The following is a 22,224-nucleotide window of genomic DNA, read 5'->3' on the forward strand; positions in this document are numbered from 1 at the left end:
CCTTTTTTTTTTTTGCATTAGTTGTTTATTCAATCATCCATGGACATTTTGGAATAGTTGTGTATACTAACTGCAAAATCCTTTTTTTTTTTTTTGCATTAGTTGTTTATTCAATCATCCATGGACATTTTAGAAATTAAGTAATTAAGGGTGTTTAACTACAAAAAAAGAGGGAAATTTTAGAATCCTTAGCACTAGAGATATTTAAAAGGAAGAGGCATAACACAATTCATGTATAAAATAAGACTGATAAAATGATGCAGCCATGATGGAAAACAGTTTGGTGTTTTCTCAACAAGTCAATATGGAATCACCACATGCCCCAATAATTCTACTTCTAGGTATATTCTAAAAAAACAAACAAACAAACAAACAAAAAAACTAAAGAATAGTAAAACTACTATTATTTATAATAGCTAAAAGGTACAAACAATGCCCATTGGTTGATGAACAGAGAAGCAAAATATGGTTTATATATAAAATGGAGTATTAGTCAGTCATTAAAAGGAATGAATTACTGATATATACTATGACCTAGATGAACTTTGGACAAGGGATGGGGGCCCATCCAGGGACTGGCAACACTGGGAAGCCTTCTGGGTTTTCAGCATTAAGGGAAGAAATGAGAATACGGAAGACTGGGGAGAGCATGAGGATTTGGAAGAGGGGCATCTCCACAGGCACTGCCATCTTCTAATGCAGTCAGTGTTAGAACCACAGGAGAGCAAAGAGAGAAGTAAATGCTTTCACTCCTTTCTCCCTTCTATACTGTAGTTTCCCGGTGGTGCCACACATTGACCATATCAAATGGGAAGCCACAGAACAAAGGACTCCAGGCAGTGTTATCCATAGAAGCCAGCCTTTCAAGGAACAGAGAAGGGGTGTGTGTGTGTGTGTGTGTGTGTGTGTGTGTGTGTGTGTGAGAGAGAGAGAGAGAGAGAGAGAGAGAGAGAGACAGGGAGTGCAAATGGAGAGTAACTAAAAGAGCATCCACTTGTTATACCTACAGATGCCTTCTTAGAGAAGTTGATACAACAACCATAAGCTTCATGCTTTATACTGTGGGATCCCAATAGTCTGGCCACAGCAAAACTGAAATAGCAATACCAGTGACTAACATTTGCTGAGTGCTTACTATGTGTTAGGATCTGATTGATGTCACTCATTTCATTTAATCCTCATATAATGAACCTAGGAGTAACATATATTTTGTGACACCCATTTTATAGATGGAAAAAATGTGGCATGTGGAGATTAAGTGATTCACCCAATATTACATAGCTAGCAAGTAGAAAAAGGGTGATTTGAACGTAGGAAGAGACTCTGGCTCTACAGTTGTTCTCATTACCACTACACTCACTGGAGTAAGGATTGAGCAGGATCTGATAGGTGCATCAGCAATGTTGGTGGTAATTAGACTGACGGCAGAACTCTGTCTTTGCGGGGTGTTCTCTACAGTATGATTACTGGCTGACACAATCCAATATGCTCAGAGGAAACTGAGTGCAAAGCACAAAATCACTCACCAACTGTAGGTTGGAAATGTTGAGAGAAAGGAAGGATAGTTAGTGTGGTAGGAATAGAGAAGCGCTTGGCATTCATACGGTCCCCCCCTACACAGTGAGAGACCATGAGGCCCTGCTGCAGAAGGCACAACTAGAGCTACTGCTAAGCTGACAGAGCTGGAAGTACAGCATGTCTTGAGTAAGGCTACAGATTGGTGTGGCCTGTCAGGTTGCTGATGCTGTTTCTTGTTCTTTCTTGCTTCCCTACGTGTCTTTACAATCATTCCCTATTACCATTCTCACAAGTTCAACACAGATGAAACATTTAAATATATGAGGGTCTTCCAGGAAAAAGAAAAGCAGTCTTCACCCCTGTTCCCTATATTTTCCTCTGGAAAGAGGAAATTGACATAGGGTAGTCTAAGAAATATAGGTCAGCTACATGGGAGGTGTACCATGATAGACACTCAAGGGACACTATGAAAACCTCTCCAGAAAACTTTAAAAATAGTTTTGTCATCTGTTTGAAGGTGGTTTCCATGTGACAGTGCCTGAAGGCACAAGAATCAATAGCTCCCAGATATGGTTCCACAGGGCCACATCAGGTTCCTCAGGAAGTTTTCACTGTCCTCTACAGAGTGAGAGAAATAAAGACACTGGTATCTGTCAGGCTCTCTCTCTCCACCCCGCCGACCAGCATCAGAACTAGATCATTTACTGTCAACTTGTAAGACCAACTATGGCATTTTTTTGGTGTTATAGTATGAATATACAGTATATTTTTCTTTATGAATTTATATGCAGTGGTTGGTGACAGTATATGTATACGGCAGTGTTTTTTTTTCTTCTTAAAATATTCTTACTAGGTGAAACAAAAAGTTGACAAATCTGTCTCAACCTCACTTTTTAAAAATGTCATTTTTCTGAGAGAATTAAGTATCTGAAAACCATAGGCCCAAAGAACCCCTTAAGGTCCCTGATTGCTGCAAGATTCTACTAGGTGTTGAAGCCTTGAGATAACATAAAATCAAAAGACTAGGAAGGCAGGATGACTTTTTATTTAACCTACTGAAGTAACAAGTGGAGTCTAACCATCTTAGACATAAAACATAATAAGTGGAGATGCCTATAAGTTAAAATTTTGTAGTTACTAAGTGGAAATGACAGTCTAAATGTCAAATTCAAAAACATGGCCTAAAGAATGCCACACCAAAGGTCACAGTTGGAAGGCAATATTCAGCTTGGGGAGACAGTTACAAGTCATATAGTGTGTGATTCTTCTGCTATGAAACCATGATGAAGGGGAGTTAAAATCATTTCAAAGCAGAGATATGTCAAAAGGGAACTCTAAACCCATCCAAAGGGTGTGTTTAAGTAAAAAAAAAAAAAAAAAAAAAAGTCCTCAAGCAATTAAATAGGAAAAAGAAAACCGGAATTTTCCCAAAACCAAATTAATTAGCAACTAGTGCTTTGTTTGTGAACATAATACTTTACACTGAATTATTCCCACCTACCTAAAGCCTCTGCCAGGCCCCAAACCTTCTGTCCATAGATGTCGGTCTTGTTCCATGCAAATGTATAGACGAGGTTAATTGCAGCAGGAAACCACTTCTGTGTGAGCCGCCCCTCCACAGCAACCGTGAGGTGCACTTTTATCATCCCCACAGGGATGGTTGAATGTGTCAGAAGGATGCGGAGCAGGGTTTTATATCCAGGGGTGCGGCTGCTCAGATAACTCAGCCTCACAAAGCTAGAAGGAATGGGGATCTCCTCCTGTACAACCTGAGAGAAAAAAAAGAAACCAAATTGAATCCTGTCAGTGGTCATAGGTAGACGACGATTCTACACATGTTATTGTCTTAGAAACACACCAAAGGAGAAAGCTCACAGGGAGTTCTGGATGTCAAGGCATTTGTTCTAGAAATTTTGTGAGACTATGTGACCACAGGTTTCAAGTTTTGCACTGAATCTATATGGGCATAAAACATCCAGTCTGAAGACTGCCAGCCTATTCTACGAAATGAACAACTTCAGTTTTTGAACAGTGTTCCAAAAGTTGCTTAGTAGGAGTTGGACAAGTTCACACTGCTGAATGTCAAGCATTTCAGTGGTCTGGCTCCATTAAGGGGTCTTTTTCTTACACACATCCCCCCCCACACCCACACACTCACATACATGTTAAGAGGAAGAACTCCACAAGCAGGTCCAGCAAGCGATATTTTATGGCAGAGATTATACTTTCCCTGAAATTAATCTCTTCTAATGCCATCAAACCCATCTTTCTTGGAACTGTGGAATGAATCTGAGGGTACAATTTTTTTTTAAAGATTTATTTATTTGTGCATACAGAACTGGCGTACAGGCCAGAGGCACAGAGGTGGTGAGAAGATTCACCAGAGACAGAGTGGGGAGCAGAACAGGCGGACCAACGAAGTACACTGCTGAAGGGAGCAGCAGGTGGGTCAGGAGAGGTCTGCCGTGCCATGTGGTCACCTCCAGGGCAGGTGGGGATGGAACTCATGCGGAAGTGGCTTTAGTATCTCAGTGCTGTGCTTTAACCTGCTTCGCCACCAAGGATGGATGAAGGTCCAACTTTTTTTTTTTTTAAATATTTATTTATTTATTTGTACAGAACTGGGGTACAGGCCAGAGATGTGGAGGGTGAGAGGATTCACCAGAGACAGAGTGGGGAGCAGAACAGGCAGATCGACGAAGCACACTGCTGAGGGGAGCAGCGGGTGGGTCAGGAGAGGTCTGCCACACCATGTGGTCACCTCCGGGGCAGGCGGGAATCGAACTCATGCGGAAGTGGCTTTAGCTTCTCAGTGCAGTGCTTTAACCCGCTGCGCCACCAGGGAGGGCCCCGAGGGTCCAACTTTTAATCAAAGTCAGCTCACATATTTCCCAGAGCCTGGACGTACCAATAGCTGGGAACAATTTTTTCCAAGTTGGCATCTGTGACTGAGAAGCAAGTAACTCCCATTAACTCCTCTGCAAAATTTTACACTGAATGTTGATCCCAGAGTCAAAATACTACTTTGCCCCTTTAATTAATAACCATTACGTATTTGTTTATCAGCACAGATGGAGATAAACAACCAAACCTGGTCACTAGAATGAAATCTTATGTTTGTGACGTTCTATTCTTGAAATACAACAGATAAAAGAGGCCATTCTACTCAACTCATTCCAGGAGGCATAGATAGTGTGGATATTTTGTGCTCTCATTCATTTTTAGCTCAGAACATTGTCCCTTCCTTTTTCACGCTAAAGTACATAGAAGTGACTACTAAACACATGGTCTTTCATATTATCCTGGATTCCTGGTCATTCAGTCTTTTCACTGCTCAGTTTTGTGACTTTACATTATGATTTTGGTATCAGATGTGTCTGTTGGCTTTGTCTTATTAGATGGTGGCAGAAGTATAGTAATGAAGGGAGCATGACACAAGTCTCCTTTGTATTATTTCATTTCCCTCAGGAAACATCTATCCAAGGTCACTGTGGAAACTTGTGCTGAGACTCATATTTCTTAATTGCATCTCTGAAGGGGTTGGTGTCCTAGTCAAATGTTTTTTTACTGCTTTGTTTGTTCTTCCTTTCTTTTTGAAATTTTATTTATTTATTCATACAAGAGCTGAGGTGAAGGCCAGAGATGTGGGGCTTGGGGGCAGGAGTGAGAGGCTTCACCAGAGACAGAGCGGGGAGCAGAACAGGCAGATCGACGAACTACACTGCTGAGGGGAGCAGCAGGCAGGTCAGGGGAGGTCTGCTACACCATGTGGGTCACCTCCCTGGCTGGGGATTGAACTCAGGCCATATTGGTGACAGCAGACTTAACCCCTAGGCCATGAGGGAGGCCCTATTCATACTTTCCAAGGAAAAACAATGGAAAAGTCAATAGAGGCAAAGCATTGGGGTCCTTTAGCTGTAGAACCCTTTTTTGTTTTTATTCTTTTTTTCTTTTCCTATGTTGTTGTTCAATATTTGTACTATATTTGCTTTCTCCCTAAGTGCAGTCCCCATAAATCTCCTATCACTATATCACCATCGACCCTCAGGCTCTCCCCTCCTGTTCTGACCCACTCCCACTCCATCCCCTGCTGTGTACAGAACCTTTTGTTAACTGGTGTCCTCTGGGGCCTGCAAATAGCTGGTGGGGGTGTCATGAGGAAAAAAATAAAACGAGTTCAATCCTGAAATGTCCATTTACCTCTTATTGAGTATAACTGAATTCTAGATATGTGCAACTTATGAGTCCATTTTGGTGGCTTTACATGAAAGTGTCCCTATAATGTGGGGGGAAACTTGAGCTATGGTTTGAATGACTTAATATTGAAATTAAAATTTTACATGCTCAATAAAGAAAAATTCTCAGGGATCCTAAGACGTCATATTTAAAAATTATATCTTCCTCTGTCTCCCAAGCTTGACTATTCAGAAGCCAGGCTAGGAATAATAGTCTTCAATTTGAAAGCTACCTTTACTAAACAAAACTAAACAGCAAAACAAGAGGCATTGTTAGGACTTCTAAGAACAATGACAACAGATGCAAACTAGACAAAGGGAGAATACTAGATCTCTGAAGGAGCTTTAATTACAGAACCACCTCACTGATTATACTGCTTTCACCACTGAGCCCGCTAGCTTTGTTCTTCAGAGCACCGTGTTCATTAGGTCAAAGCTTGGGGTTTCGTTCTCATGACAGCTGGTTCATCTTGCTTTGTTGCATGCCCACAGATAGTGACCCAAGGCCTTGGTCAATCACCTAGCAATGTGTGCCAGAGAGATTACATTTGAAAGCTTCTTTTGATAAATGAAAAGCAGCTCCTTATCCAGCTGGCAGGAGTACCAGCGAAAGGGATCTGGCACATTTACATCGTTACCATCCCAGGATACTATGCTTTTACACATTCAAAGGCCAATGGACTCACCTGCAGTTCAGGAACAATGGTACCCCTCTCTGGACAGGACCCTCCAAATGAAGTGAGAGGTGAAGGAAGTACAATAGGGTTGGGGCTGATGAAGTTGGAGATATCACAGGATGGGGGGTCGGATACAACTCTCTGCATAGTTACTTTCTCCACCACAATAAATTGATTCCAAGGCAACCAGAGTGTCCTCTTCTCAGACAAGAAAGGTGATCGGTCGAAGATTAAGACAACAGAGATACCGCCTATGGCTACGAGGTCAAAGCTGCAAAGGAAAAATGTAAGACATTTTTAATTCAATGAACAACCAAATTAAAATTAAAGGCAATAAAACAGGTAATCTTAGTGTCCTTTTGGGACTCAACTATTTCAATTTTATAAATTTCCTCAAGCTAAATATTCATTCACTTAGCCAGTAGAATTCTATGAAAAACATTCCATGCCCCCAGTTGATATTCATCCAGAATTTGTAAATCAATTTTCATACAATCTTAAACAAAAATCAGCATGTGTATTTCTGCAAAGACAAATCTGAAATCACTGCTCTCCCTTGTGTCTGAGATAACAGAAAGATGACCAGTTAACACTCAGTAGCATCTTTAATATAAACGCATTATTCATCTGCAAAAAAGAAAAAAACTGAAATGTAACTCAGGAAAAATAAGGAGCCCAAAGGTTAAATAACTTGTTTAGGATCACAAATACAGTGTGAGAAACATGAAAGTGTCTTTAAGATGGCATTTGGAGAAAGATACTAGCAGAGGAAAACTGTTCAGTGAAATTTGCTTGAGCAATACAACACCTGATTCTCCACATCTGGCCAATACAATGCCTGATTCCTCCGCATCTGGCTACCCACTGTGGCTCCAGATTCTACTTAAACTCTTGATTTAGAATTTCTGGCTCTCTCTAGAAATGCCTTTGGGTTTCTTTCGGTGAGACAGCTTGTAATGAGCCCTGTCCATCTCTGCTGACAATTCTTTCCACATCTCTGACAACACAAGACAACCTCTCCTGTGAGCCAACTCGGTCCTTTTCTTGATGGGTCTCTGACATGACTTTTCCGTGGAACACCACAGATCAGATTTCAGTTTATTTGCACTAGGTGGTTCTATCTTATTTATCTTTTAAGTCCAGTGATGTCTTTGCAATAATGTACTTGCAGCATTCCGAAAGCATAAAATACTATACATCTTTCAAATGAAAGATGGATAGAGGACTATATGCTGCTTTCTTGATATTCAAAGCAACTTAAATCCACAGGAGAGAAATGTAAGCACGTCCCAGCATTAAAAAAAAATCTTTCTATGAAAAGCTTTTCAATGATAAAATGCCCCAATATAGAATCAACCTTAATTATGGACATTCCACCACTTTGTTCGTGAGACATTCATTATTGTATCTAGTAATATTGTCTTGTGGCACAAACCTTCCAGGTAAATATAACTGGAGAGTAACAAGGGATACTTAATACAGATTTTTTTGCTATTGCTTTTTCAGTCAAGTAGCTGTAACATGAAGGCAGTTTCCAAAAAGAGGATTTGAAGAACTGCATTAGCTACAGAAAATAATCTAGGTTTGAACTAAAAAAAGAAAACCCAAAACGGCTTATGGTTTAAGACAGAGAGGCCAAGTTCATGATAATGCAGGAGCAGTGTAAACCAAGTACAGCAGGCAAAATCCGGCACAATTTATCAAGAGACCTTTCCTCTAGTTCACATTCTATGCTGATTTAACTCGATGTCCTTGGGCAAGTTTATTTGCTTCTTCCAAACCTCAACTCTCGACTCCTTAAGATGGAAGTGCTTTTTTATTAGAAAGTAAACACAAACACAATCACAAAAACAAAATAAACTATCAAACAAGGATATATATATGTGAAAAATGTCTTCTACTTCTAAAAAGATTAAGGAAGCAGAATAGGCTTCTCATTTTGTAGAAGGAAGTGGTTTTGGTTTTATACACAAACCTGGGTTGGAATCCCAGCTCTGTCTTGTGAACTGAGTCTTATTTAACTTCCATGAGCTTCAGTTTTCTAATTAGTCAATGGGATAACATGATCTATCACTCAACTACTATTCTAAACGATCAAATGAGATAAAAAGACTTAAACGGCAAACATACAGTAGTCAACAAAACCCAACTTTCTTCTCAAATCAGAGTTACTGGTCTGTTTACAGTAAGCTTTCTCTTAGTCCAAATGAACTTTAGGTCAGTAGATAATTTTAAATTCTGGAAACTTCTCCTAAGCTCTGTGATGGTTAATTTTATGCATCACCTTTGTTAGGCTACAGTACCTAGGTATTCAATCAGACACTAATGTAGGTTATTCTGTGGAGGTATTTTGTAGCTGTGGATAACAGCTAAAATTAGTTGCCTTTAAGTAAGTAAAGGAGATAACTCTTAAGAATATGGGAGGGTCCTGTCTAAATAGGGAAAACTTTAAGAGCAAAACCAAAGTTCTCTGAAGATGACGGAATTTTGCTCCAAAATTATAGAGGCAACACCAACTCCTTTCCAAAAGACTCCATCCGCCAGCCTCCTCTTAGATTTCGGATTTGCCAATCCCCACAGCACATAGCCAATTCTTTGACACTTCTGTGTGTATCTTTGTTTCTCTGTAAATATATATGTATTCATGTATGTGTGTACTTACTTATATATATACATGCACACATACAGATATATAGCCCCACACAGGTTCTATTTTTCTGGAGAAATACATTTCTTCCCACCTACGTTTTAAATGACTTAAACACTGTCTGGATGACTCATAATTACCATGGAGGTAGAAGGTAGATCTATGGCTAAAAGTCCATTTAAACCATTCCAATACCAAATGCAATGCTTTCTGAGTGATTTAATTTGGGGGAATTTCCTCCAACACAAAAGATCTCCATTGGCAGGGGTCGTTACGTGAAGGTTTTAAAGTCATATAAGAGTGAATATAAAATACCCAAGGAAGACAGCATATTTGTTTGAAGACTCCCGTCAACTCATAATAGGTTAGATGGAAGAAGGCTATGTGAAATGGTTATCTGTCTCATGGCATCCACCGATGTACAAACTCTTGCCTTGGGTGAGATGGGGGGAAATCAGAGGGAATCCTCTCATCATTTTCCAAAATCTTCCAAATGAAGTTACTGAGATCTTTAATACTCCTCAAGAAACTTCTAAAAATATGAGCACTTTACCTGACATATAGCAAATACTCACACACATTTGTTTCTCTTTAGAACTGCTGTTTTTCATTTTGTCGTACTTTGACCTTTCTCAATTTACATATCTAATTTGTTCTCACTTTAACAGACCCTGATTCCCACCCTCCTCCTTCTTTCTCTTTTTAAACATCACTTTTGTCCCATGACCTAAACTTTTCCTGGTTCTCTAGGGAAAGTTGTCAATTAACATGTACAAATGGATGATAATGGATGTAATTAGTTCTACATCCCATATAACATATTTGCATTTAACTATGAGTTTGAGAGAGAGTCAATAGCTTAACCCAAAGAAGTGATACCACCAGTACAGGCACTCTGACATAACAGTGGGATTGAGATTTGGAAGCAGAGGGCCTTACAGCATCTTGTGTATCACACTCTGTGTTTTAGGACAGTAAGTGCTAATCCCAACCTTTCTATAACCCTTTTGCCCCAGGGACAGTTTCCTAATGACAGTTCAATTTTGAAACGTATTTATTTACTCTGAGATAGCAACAGCAGAGACATATAAATGGAATGCTCATCTACTGTTGCTTGATGTCCAAAAGATGACAGTGGGACAGTCTGGTTGGCATTTGGAGCACATATTTTGAATGTTTACATTCTTTGTGAAGCCTGAGGGGAAGAGTTATTGCCAGAGGGGCTAGTAATCTGTCATCTACATAAACCTACTTTTCCAGGTGAGTTTGTTGAGGAGTATCTTGGCATTTTACTTCAAACTAAAAACACAAAAATAAAAACAAAAATTGTCCCTCTTTAATGTTTCTTATAAACTAGAAATAGACATTTTTAGAAATCAAGGTTCTTTTGTCAATATCAAACAATTCACTGAAACCTTGGTAACACATGCAAAAATAACTGAAGGCCCATCAGTTTTCCATGCGAAATATAATGTTCCTGAGGGCCTTATTCTATTTAAAGAAATAATACATTCCCAGTGTCTGGTATGTGCTTGAACATCCTGGCAAAGGAGAGGCTGGTTCTGTGTAATAGTTACTGCTGAGTGAACTATCAACACCCAGTCATTCAATCTAATTGGGAAAAGTGTTCATTTCAATTAGTAGAGAGCTCCAATTATATAATATTTGAAAGGAAATGTAGCTTTTATTACATATATACTTCTATATTCAGACCACCTGCACCCAGAGTTATTCCACTGAACTTGTTTGAATGCATAGAAGGCTAGTTAATAATTAACAACATAATTTACATACAAGTAAGTCATAAGATTTACTGAAGACTTAAAAATGGTTTTCTTAACTAGGATAAAAACTTTTCCTTATTATCTTCTTTAACTAATCTTTTATAAGCATTTTTTGACAGGTAGTTGAGAAAACAAATTCAGCATAGCCCAATTTGAACAATTAACAATTCTGAAGTGGTTAGAACTAATAAGGCTTGATTGTAGGGTCTTGAAACGAGACAGTCACTCACACTGTGAAAAAGATCCTAGCCACAGGTCTCTTTGAGCATTGAAGTGGCTTGTTATAAGCAGGAAATTTTTTAAGGGTAGCCACCTGGAGACTAGTGCGCCACAAGGCCATTATTACAATGTTCCTAGAGTCATAAATAGGTACCTTTAAGTTGGACACATGGGCCTATTGACTTAAATATTCTGAACAAATGTCTGTCTAAATGACAGCAACAAAAATGTTTTTGTGAGCAAATCATTTTTTCCAGGATGAAAAGGCTTTACTTAGTGGTCTTTCTTCCCAGATCTCAGAAAACCTTGAGAAGCCCTTAGCAGGCAGGCTGGTGGTTGGTCCTAAAAGTTAAATTACTATGGTTCTTATAAACACTAAAGGGAATTAGTCGGGCTGGCCATGCTTGTCAATCAGTTGTAGCTAGCTACTAGTAAAATCAGCAGTCTAGGGAGGGCACACTTTCACAGTGTTTTAAAGTGGTTTAATTCTTTATTTTTGGAACAAATCTTTTGGACACTTGCATTTCTGGTATATTGGAGGCTGTCATGGAATCAACAATCTAAGATTTTAATGGCCGTTTTATCACCTGCATCATCTCACTGAATTTTGAAGCTGGATTTCTAAATGGAATTAGGGGAAGGCCAAAACACTTTCTACATGGTCAGGATTTCAAGAAGACTCGCGAGTAATTGCACAAGGTTAGAAGAGAAAGTTGGCTTGATTTTGATGGGGAGTAGAAGATATCTACTCACTAATGACTTTTTCTAGATACAACTGGAAGAGAGATAGGTCTGCCCGGACTGTATAACTGGAGCCCTGGCTTGACACAGTGCTAGAATTCAGTAGTTGGCCACCACAATGATCAGAAGCAACAGTGACATACCTTCCATCTTGCCGGCTGATAGTAAACCCATAATCACTGTGATGCAGGAAACTGACATTCACTCCTACTAGAGGGGTTCCATCTACAGCCACCACTTGGCCTCGAATCACACAAGCACGCCTGCAATGGAAGATCAGAGAACAATAGAGAAGCCATGTTGAATTTATAGTCTAGAAGCCAAGCTGGAGAAACTTTGGAAAACATAATCAAATATAACAAAGAAAATGACACCAACAGTGGTAATGCCCAGTAGCATCTTGGGGAGCGAACAAGTATATCTTTTACCCATGAAAATTGGTATTATGCTTTATCTAGTTCTGTATCCTGAGATTTCTAAATTAACAGTATATTATTAGCCTTGTCCAATGTAATTAGAAAGTCCTTATTATAATACATTAATATATATTTGCATATATTTATATGCTTAGATAATAAATACTTCAAAGTATATTCAGTAACTTAAAAAAGTTCTTCCTTTATCTTAGGCCCTTTTGTTTTTTCCCAGTATTAAAGTTCTTGGGAGATAGTCCTAATTGGGGAAGGCTATTTTTCTCTTATTAAAATGAAAATTAATAACATTTGTGAATATATAACTACATTGTGGCTATGACTCAAGTCCTTGCTAAATACTTCCCTCCCAGTTCCTGGTCTTCTCCCCAGAGGTAATCAGCAATATAACTTTGTTGGGTGAATTTTCTATATCTTTAAACACTTGGTGTGAACATTTTTAAGGTTCTGGATACATATTGTCAAACTGACTTTTCTGGAAAAACAAAACAAAACAAAAAACAAACTAAAAAATAAGCTTAGTTGCATAAATTTTAAGAGTTAAAGTCTGCAAAAGGGATATGCTCCCTTTTCCTCCTAATTTCAGTCAAATCTTTTAAGGAGACTTCCCTTTTAAATAAATGTGTTTTGTCCATGACAAAGACTGGGATTCCCTTTAACTAGCCCCTAAAGAGGGCTTTCTCCCAGGGTCATGGTTGGCTAAAACATGTATACTGTCAGTACTAGCCTGGATGACAAATTATAACAGATTTTAGGAGTTTGGTGGTTAAGAAGAGTGCAGAGAGCAAATCCCAAGCAAAGATTTGTCTGCTGGTCTGCTGTGTTTGTGGGCGCCTGGAGGATATGGAGGGGAGGGTGTTTTTTTCACCAGAGTCCAATCCTTGTCCCTGAATGTCCAGAGCTTTAAAATGTGCATTTTATAGCTGGAGCTGGTGAGACTAGGAAAGACTGGGCAAGGTCAGTGAGTTTTGCTAGGGTATCAATGTCGTTTCTTTCTCCCAGTGGGGATTCTGGTTATCCAGGGAACTTTAATTTTGGATTAAAAAGGGCCATAGTATTTAGGTAAAAATAACTTTCCAAAATAACCATAATTATTCTATTGTGGCATTATAAATTCTTCAAATAGAATCAGCAAGTTGAGGCAATGAATCTAAAGGCTCATGGTCACAAAGATCATTCTAGAGAGAAAAAAAAAATCTCTGAAAAGTCAATATGGTTGCCAGCCAAGGTTTATATGTTACAGCCAATAACTTCATTACTAAATTCTATTGCAATCAGAGGTATTGTATATGACTTATGTTAATAAGATTTATTTTGCATTACTTACCCCCAACACAAACTATAAACCATTAAGTCATACATAGAGGTACTTTAATATAATTATTGCTATTAATATTTTTGTATATTGAGCTTTCAGACCAATAACATATTCCTAGATCAGCAGCAGCTTTCTTCTGCTTTCCAATGAGCTGTCCACTTTATGAATCCTGCAAATCATGGTTCTGAGTGGCATACAAATGGAAATTGGCACCTGTTTTGCCTTGTCTAATTCCCCCAGTCTCTTTTGGGGAGATCTGGAAATTTTGAGATTTTGAAATTCCATCTGTTCTAGTAGAGAAGACATTTGAAGTCATTGAGTTTTGGATTTTGAACTAATCCTGTCAAATCTGGTCCTGGGTTCTCAGTCTGATGTAACAAGAAATGAAAATAAAAGGATGTCTCTAGTTTTATACAGTAACCTTTTGAAGATCTTTACAAAGCAAAATTGGACAAGCTGGGTATGATTAAGTAGAAACAAACTGAGAAAATCTTCTGCAAACTATCTAAGGATTGGAGCCAGAGGCACTGAGAAGAGACTGTGTATTAGTAAGGCCAAATGTTTCAAATCTCTGATTGGAAAATCAAACATTGCTTCCTGAGTCCTAAGTGTTGATGGCTTTTAGGGGTGCTGCAGGGAGTGATTATTAATTAATTTGCCAAGCCTCTACCAGTTAAAAAGGTGGCCTTTGGATTAATAATGCCTTTGTAGGTGGTCACCGATTCCCATCCTATTGGCAGGACAATTGTACATTTTTAACAAATTTTATTCATTCACATTTAGCTAGACATCGTGTCTTCTCACAGCTGTACTAGGTTCAATTATTTTTGTTTTTATTTTGTTAAGCAAGTTGGCATTATTTGCTCATATTTTATGACAGACACAGACCTGTCTCTTCTCTTTGTTGCTCTTTTATTTTCTACACAGCTTATATTTATGAAGGAGGCAGGCTGGTGAGTGAAAGCCTCGTAAAAGTCACCATTATTCTGTGTATTTCTCTTGCATTCCACTCTTCTCCATTCTGTATCTCATTCTGAGTAGATTTGTCTTTTGACTCTTGTGCTCTTTAATATTCCTCATATTTTATGAAGCACACAGATTTGTGTGATAATGACTCATCAAAGTCATCATTATTCAAGACATTGTCTACCCGTTCCTTTCATTCATTTCACTCTTCATCATTCATAAATAATGTGTAGACTTCCCTTTCAGCTCCCCTATTTCTTTATTCCTCATATTTTACGATCCACACCAACTTACAGCATATGATAAAGTCCCATAAAACTTATTATTCTACATTTATCAGCATTGAACTCTCTTTGTAATGTATTATACCTTAAATGTTCTAAGATTCCCTGTACCTTGCTGTATTTGCTCCCATTATTTACACATTCCATGTCATCCATTTTTCACAAGAATAACTCATAGCGCCTTTTATTCTTGGATTACTAGTACTGGCCAACATCGGTCAATCAGTGCCAGTGTAAGTTGTCTAAATTTTGGGACAGACCTAAAGTATTCTTTTTAAATTTGCATTGATCATGATTGGCAAGATATACAGCAACCCCAGGGGAAAAAATTTCTTCTTAGGCAGACTCTATCCATTTCACAAGAAAAGCTCTTGATTCTACTCACTTCTTCAACCTCAGATGACTCTGAAGGAACTTTTACTACTGGCTTATATGGCACACGGTACCACCACATTCAGCTCATCCGCCATTTTGTACAACCTTAGCTTTGAACCATTTTCTTCCTACTTGCAGGCGGTAGCCTTTTGTTTTGTTCTTCTGATTCACACAGTCATCAAAATCTCCCTTTATACATTCTGTTCTGATTATGTTTCTCATATCAAAGGCATCCGTTCCCCAAGTTAGATCCTTGCTGAAGCAGTGAGGTGTGTATGGTGCCATTGGTGTACTGCATTTCCACTTTCTGTATTTTTGTCATCTCCATTGTGGCCTCCCTATTTCCTTCCCTAGAGCCTCTGGCTTCTTCAAATCACCATCTAAATGAGAAAGCCATACTTGACCTATCCATGATCTGTCTTGAGGAAAACCCTTGAGCTTTAAATTTTTGCCACATCAATACTACTGTGTGTTCTAATCTTTCAAGGACCTGTCTTGTGTGGAAATTTTTCAGTTACCATACCAACCAAATGACAGAAGATACGGTCTGAACTGTCATGAAATTGGACCTGCAACTGTGTACAGTTGTGTGTGTCTAGCGTGACTGCGGTGTGTATGTTTGCTGATGTACTCTCAATGGCAGATCTTAACAGGTTTTTCCATTTTTGCCTGGGGGGTTCCTTTGATTCACAGAGGTGGGATGCTATGCTTCCTTGAAACTTTAAAAGCAAGAACCTCTCCCTGTTGCTGCAGATGAGAGCAAGAGAACTTGAACTGACATGGGCATGTCCGATGTGACTTTAAAAACATCCATGGGGAAGATCACCCTTCACAAGTGTCTCTTTTCTTGGACCCTGGAGAATACTGGCTGCTTCCAAGCTGCCTACCTGCTGTCACTATGCTAGAGCAGCGACCCCAAAGGAATTGCTTCTCCCTTTAACTAAATGCTGAATCTTCTAGCTGTTTGTAGTTTGGACTAAAGAACAGGGCATCTTGGGAAATGCCAGGCAGAATACGCTTTACTGAGAGCCTCATTTAACTAACAAGCTGCTTGTTAGACAGTCCTCATGCAAAAGATCTAATTCATTCTGTATTTGCCATTTTCTTGGCATAGTCAAATTATCCCTAGCTTTCAAGAAACTTTTGGTTCCTTTCTCCTCTTCCCTTATTTGTTGTCTTTTGTCTTCTGTGTCAAATTTCCAATATTCATTCAACACCTCAGGCAAAAACATTAACCTCAACCACAAAAGTTGGTTTGAAAAACAAGGCTGGAACGAAATTGCTGAAAGAAGATGTAATTTACTGCATTGTATTTCTGATTAAAATCCTTCCTAAGGAAAATGAGGCACAGGGCAAGGGAAGTCATTGCTATTTGCTTTTGTTGCTAACATGAGCCTAAACAGCCTCTGATGGGTAACATTCAAAATCAAGGGCCTGGCCAGTAGGGGGTCTGGCAGCAGGTGGGCAGGTTATTTCTCCATAGGAGCAGATGAGATCCTTTCTCCAGAGCTGATAGCTCTGGTGACCAGACAGTACTGAGAAGGACTGGGTAGGATGAGGCCATAGGAATCCTTGACTCACTAGCGTTGGAATCCTGCATGAATTTTCCACTATGGCTCAAGTCTCCTCGGGATAGGAACCTGCTGTATGTGGCACGTGAGGCTATGATAACCTACACAATTCCATGATTGTACATTATGTCCTCTGGGCTGCTTCTGCGGACCCTGTTGGAATGCAAGTACCTCTGGGACAAAGGATTAGTGACTCCCTCTGATCTGTTGCCATCCTGTGATGAATAAAGCATTTTCTCTTTAGGGTGTAATCTGGGGTGGTGATATTCGTCCTTTCTGATATTTTTTTCTCATCTAGACCAGTGGTTCTCAAAGTTGAATCACTGGAATTATCTAGAGGGCTTGTGAGAACAGATTACTGGGCCCCACCCCCAGAATTAGGAATCAGGTCTGGGGTGGGGCCTGAGAATGTGCATTTCTAACACGTTCCTAATATGATGGTGATGCTTCTAAAGAATGAACTTTCAAGAACCAATGCTTCAGGGGAAGTAAGATCAGTGCATACTCATCCAGTGAAGGTATATGAGGAGGAAGGCAGATGAGTAACCACCTACAGGCAGCTGTCACCAACTGGTTCACAATCTGACCATTAGAAATTATGATGCTTGAAGCTTTTCCATATAAACCTCTGCAAAATGGCTTGCTTGCCGCGGCTATAGTTTGTGGAGTCAGGCTGAAACTGTCATGACACAGTGCTGCTTAGACTATAAGATGAACTATGGGGTCTCTTCAGATTCAGAGAATATAAAATGGAAAGATTTTAACCTGATTTATTTGTCCTAAGTGTCAGTTTCTTCCCATCCCGATTATTCTCATTATACAGTGCTCAGATCCGTGTTATTGCACTTGGCTGCAAGTTATAGATCTGTTTGTCTTTCCTATTGAGAGACAGTCACTCCAGGATAAGGGCTATGTGATTTTCCTCTCTGCATCCTTCTCAGGGCCTGCTGAACCCAGCATGTACTCAAGAAAGCTTCACAGGATTTCAACTCAAATATTTTTTATACGAAGTAGTAAGATACTTGCAACCTTCCCTCACAGAACTCCTTCAAGGGTTTCAGGACTGCTTTGAGATTCCTCTGTGACAGATGCCTTACTCGTCACTTAACAGAAACCAGCATTCTCGATCGAGCATTACAACTTTCTTATGATGAGAGTTTTGTTTGATAATTGACTACTTCAGGGAATTAAATAGCAGCTTGTGTGAACGGGAAGAATGAATGAATAGACCTCCTTCAAATGCTTAATTTATGAACACTAACTTCATTATTCCTTTATATATTACCATATAACTCCAATTAGGTACTTTATAAATTTAAGTACATTTGAGGGTTCTAATATTCAGATATCTGAGGGGTTTTAAATAATATGTGCTGGGTTTTTTTGATATATGTTATCTAAGTTGGTACAGCACCATGAAAACATTTAATGTTATAGCATAAACCTGTTTTCATGTTCTGAAAATGCAAATGTAGCGAATGTTCATTTGCAAACCCAAAAAATCTCATTAGTTTTTACTTAAATATAGCAGGCTGATTTAATCCTACTCATTGGTCACTAGTCCAAATAAATAATACCCTACCCAAACTAGGAGCATTAGCCATCATATTCTAGAACTCTGGGAAATGTGGTGCTATTGAAAATGCAGATAGCTTTTTAAGCAGAATTATTTTCCTCATGGCTAGTGATGTTTCAAGTAAAACAAAATGGGGGCACTCACCCTGAGGTAGGGTGGCTATTTTCCCATCTGCCCTGGTAATTGCTTGTCAAAAGTAAGCTTGCTTTGGATGCCTGAGATCTCCAAAGTAATGGGAAAAAGATCAAGTGTTTTGAAGCAATAAGAAAACTGACGACACAGTCACATTTTCAGGGCTGCGTAAGTGCCAGTTTGCTTCATTTAGACACATGATTATTTTTGTCCAGAATTTGAATCCTGAAATATTTGTCCTATAAGCCCTTGCAACTCTTGCAAGTTTTCGTTTGTTTTCCCCTCTGTTCTACACATTACTCAAGTGGTTTATCTTTGTAATCAGCCTTGTGGAGTTTTATGAAGCTCATTAACAGTCTCTGTCCCTTCACTGCGAATCCACCTTTCAGATAATGGATGGTCATTAAATAGAAGGTAAGTCTGTCTTGTTGGCAGGAGTCAGACCATGGATTCCGACTCCCTCCTCGGAGGAAAAAGTGTGGCTTAGCAGTATCTACTCCTGTGCTCCAGCTCTGGCTTGCTGGGGACAGCCGTTGTGACTTTCCTAAGAAATAGAAGTTCTCCCAGCCTCATCTATTCCTCAGGCAAAGTGAGAATAATAGTTCTTCCCTTTCCTATCTCCAAACACCTCTCAAAGAGGCCATAACCAATAAAATCACCCAGTAAAATGATTGCCTTTTGAAATCAGACCTTTTGAATTATATTCTATTATATATATTCTGATTTTTATGATATGCATATATGAGTAAATATATTTACACATGCATATATTTGCATAAGTAAAATATTTAGTAAGCACTTATTACAATATTTGCATAAGTAAAATATTTAGTAAGCACTTATTAGGAGTCAGGTATCATGCCAGGCACTTTCCTGATCTTATTTCACTTAATATTTATATAACCCAGAGAAGGTGCAACTATTAGCCCTATTTTTCAAATGAGGAAATAGATACAGAGAGATTTTTGAAGAAAACTGCTCAAGAAAATACACCTGTCTGGTGGCACTGGGGTTAAAGAGCAGCGCTATGACACCATCCACAGCCACTGCAGCACCAGTTCCATGCCCAGCCCCCTGCCAGGGAGCTGACCCACAGGGCACACAGACCTCTCCCTTCTCGCCCGCTGCTCCCCTCTGCATTGTATTTCAGTCAATCTGCCTGTTGTGTTCCCCACTCTGTCTCTGGTGAATCCCAGAACCCCACCTCACACTTCTGACCAGTGCCCCAGTTTTTGTATGCATAAATAAAGAAATCTTTTTAAAAAAGTAAATACACCTTGCAAGTGATGGAGTACTGGGGGCATTTGACCTGGATTTTTTTTTTAAAGATCTATTTATTTATGCATACAGAATTAGGGTACAAGTGAGAGGTGCGGGGAGTGTGAGGATTCACCAGAGACAGAGAGTGGAGCGGACTAGGCAGATGTACTGAAACACACTGCCATGGGGAGCAGTGGGTGGGTCAGGAGAGGTCTGCCCCGCCATGTTGGTCACCTCTCTGGCTGGGGCTCGAACTAATTTTGAGGCAGCTGTGGCTAGCTTCAGAGTCCTGCGCTTTAACCTACTGTGCCACCAGGGAGGGCTCTTGACCTGGATTTTAAAGTGCTTGCCTACTAGGATGGTGCCATCTCTGGAACATCATGACCTACAGACATTTAGCAACTGCTGAGCACTGCTTACAAATGGGGTGTGAAGTGAAAAGGACAACATGGTACAACATGCCATTAGTTCTTCCTCCCCAAACTTGCATTTACTCTTCAAATCTAGATGTTAGAAGCAGCTAGAATTGCTGCGAACAGCAAGGAAGTAGTATGGCTGTGAAGTGGGTAATAAGGATTTGATTCTTTCCAATTTTAATCCTAATTGGGGAGAGAACATATTAGAAAAGTACCTTGTGCACCTATGCTGTACCTAGCTACTGGTATACTAATCGCAATTAATCAGTGTCTCAGAACATCTGGGTTTCAGAATACCATAAATAATAAACCAGACAGCTTTTTGAAGGGTTGTGTTCTGATTTCTTTTTATTCTTCTTTGCCTGAGAACATGGTAAAGAAGTGAAACTCACACATCCTTTCTTTTTGGTATCTTTAGCTGTTGACTGCTGATTTCAGGAGCTAGTCAGCACTATAAATCTTGGAACCTTTAGCACTTTGTACTTTTTGTAACGTGTCTTGAACATGTGTTTCCTGAACTTTAGCATCAGACAAAATAGTTGTCTGAAAATCAGGAGATCCCATCTTCACACACGTAACACCTTTCACATAAACGAGATCAAAGTGCTTTATTTGCAAGTAGCAACAGTTTTCCCATTTAGGACAAATGCAGAGGTGACAAGCAAAGGATGTTGCTCAGCAAAGGATGTTGCTCAGGAAAAACAACAGCGGCAGACAGTATCACCAGGAACCATGGCTGAGCCAAGCTGCACTGGGATTCCTTTTCCAGACATGGCCAGATCACATACCATACCTCCCTTTACAAAGAAAGGTGAAGAGAAGATAAATTTGTGTGCAGATGCCTTAGGAAGAGCTTCTTCCAGTCCTCAGCTTATTTAATTTATTCAGCAATTATTGCATTACCTATTTATCAACCCTCATTGTCTACCTGGTATAATATTTCTCGTGTTTCTAGATTAAAAAAATTTTTTTCCATGAGCAAATACACTTGGAGATCCTCGACATGGAAAAGTTAAACATGAAGTATATGACTTCAATTTGTCCCGCAGCAAATTTATAAATGATTATGTGATAGACCTTCTGAGGGTTACCTTTCCATAGGTGAAACTGTGAATGCTAATTGTATGAGTGCTCAAATGCTGAAATAACATTGTATTTCTTCATAAATATTCTAAGCCATACGCTTTCCTCCTCTTTTTCATTATTCCAAATCAGTAAGCAGTTTCTATATGTTTCTATATGTAGTCATTGATGACAATCTATTATTTCTAATGAAATGTTTATGACTGAACAGTTTAGGGCTATTGTCAATTTCTTTTCGGAAGCTTTGATTTGTCTGAGCTATTCAAATGGTCTCAGTGGATTTTTGAAGGACAGGTATGCTGTCTATGAATAAAGCCTATTAAGGTAACTAGTATATAGTCATTTCTTGAGAAAGTTTGTTTTACCTCTCCATTTCATGTATGGTGCAGAATCTTGATTCACTGGGCTCCTAAAAGGTACTTCCAGGTTCTGGTTTGTATGAAAATTCTCCTGATGGCAGGAAATATTCAGGCTAAGACACTGTAATATTTAGATGAGTGCTATGAGGTTTCTGCTCCACTGTCACTTCCTCAGAGAGGTGTTTCTAGACTATTCTGTCTAAAATGGTCACTTTCTGTAGCACACCCTTCTTTATTTCACTAGACAGTGCTTAGGCCTACCTGGAAGTTACTTCTTTCTTATTTGTCAGTCTTTCTCACTAGATTTTATGGGGAAGGCACTTTGTCTGCCCTAGCTCCGAGCCTAGGTCAGTGCCCATCACTGAATGAGTAAATGAGCCGAGTAAACAAAATGTTCATAAATCTCAAAAGTGAAATAATTAATCTTCTCCAGTATGGATTATCTAGAAAGAAATTGTAGGATCTATCATTATAAATGATGCCAAAGTGTGGTTAATGGGAATGGGAATTTTTTTTTAAGATTGATTATTTCTTCCCTTAATTCATCTGTGTAATGCAAACATTTTAAATTGAAGAAAAAATTATTTATAGCCCCAAATGTCAAAGGATAAAACTTCTTGCAAATAGTTTAG

The 22,224-nt window shown here is 39.1% G+C and overlaps 1 protein-coding gene across 1 annotated transcript in view; it reads right to left on the reverse strand.

Moving 5' to 3' along the window:
- TENM1 (teneurin transmembrane protein 1) overlaps positions 1-22,224 on the reverse strand; it is a 590,326-nt gene that overhangs the window by 128,291 nt on the left and 439,811 nt on the right. Inside the window, exons 17-19 of the mRNA XM_004685779.2 lie at positions 11,965-12,084; positions 6,440-6,701; positions 3,020-3,287 (exon numbers count right to left, since the gene is read on the reverse strand). Coding sequence (XP_004685836.1) covers positions 3,020-3,287; positions 6,440-6,701; positions 11,965-12,084 — 650 coding nt within the window. The remainder of the gene's footprint in view (positions 1-3,019; positions 3,288-6,439; positions 6,702-11,964; positions 12,085-22,224) is intronic.

The sequence above is a fragment of the Condylura cristata genome, unplaced genomic scaffold, assembly GCF_000260355.1.
Source record: "Condylura cristata isolate star-nosed mole 26May11 unplaced genomic scaffold, ConCri1.0 scaffold00019, whole genome shotgun sequence".
Classification (NCBI taxonomy): domain Eukaryota; kingdom Metazoa; phylum Chordata; class Mammalia; order Eulipotyphla; family Talpidae; genus Condylura; species Condylura cristata.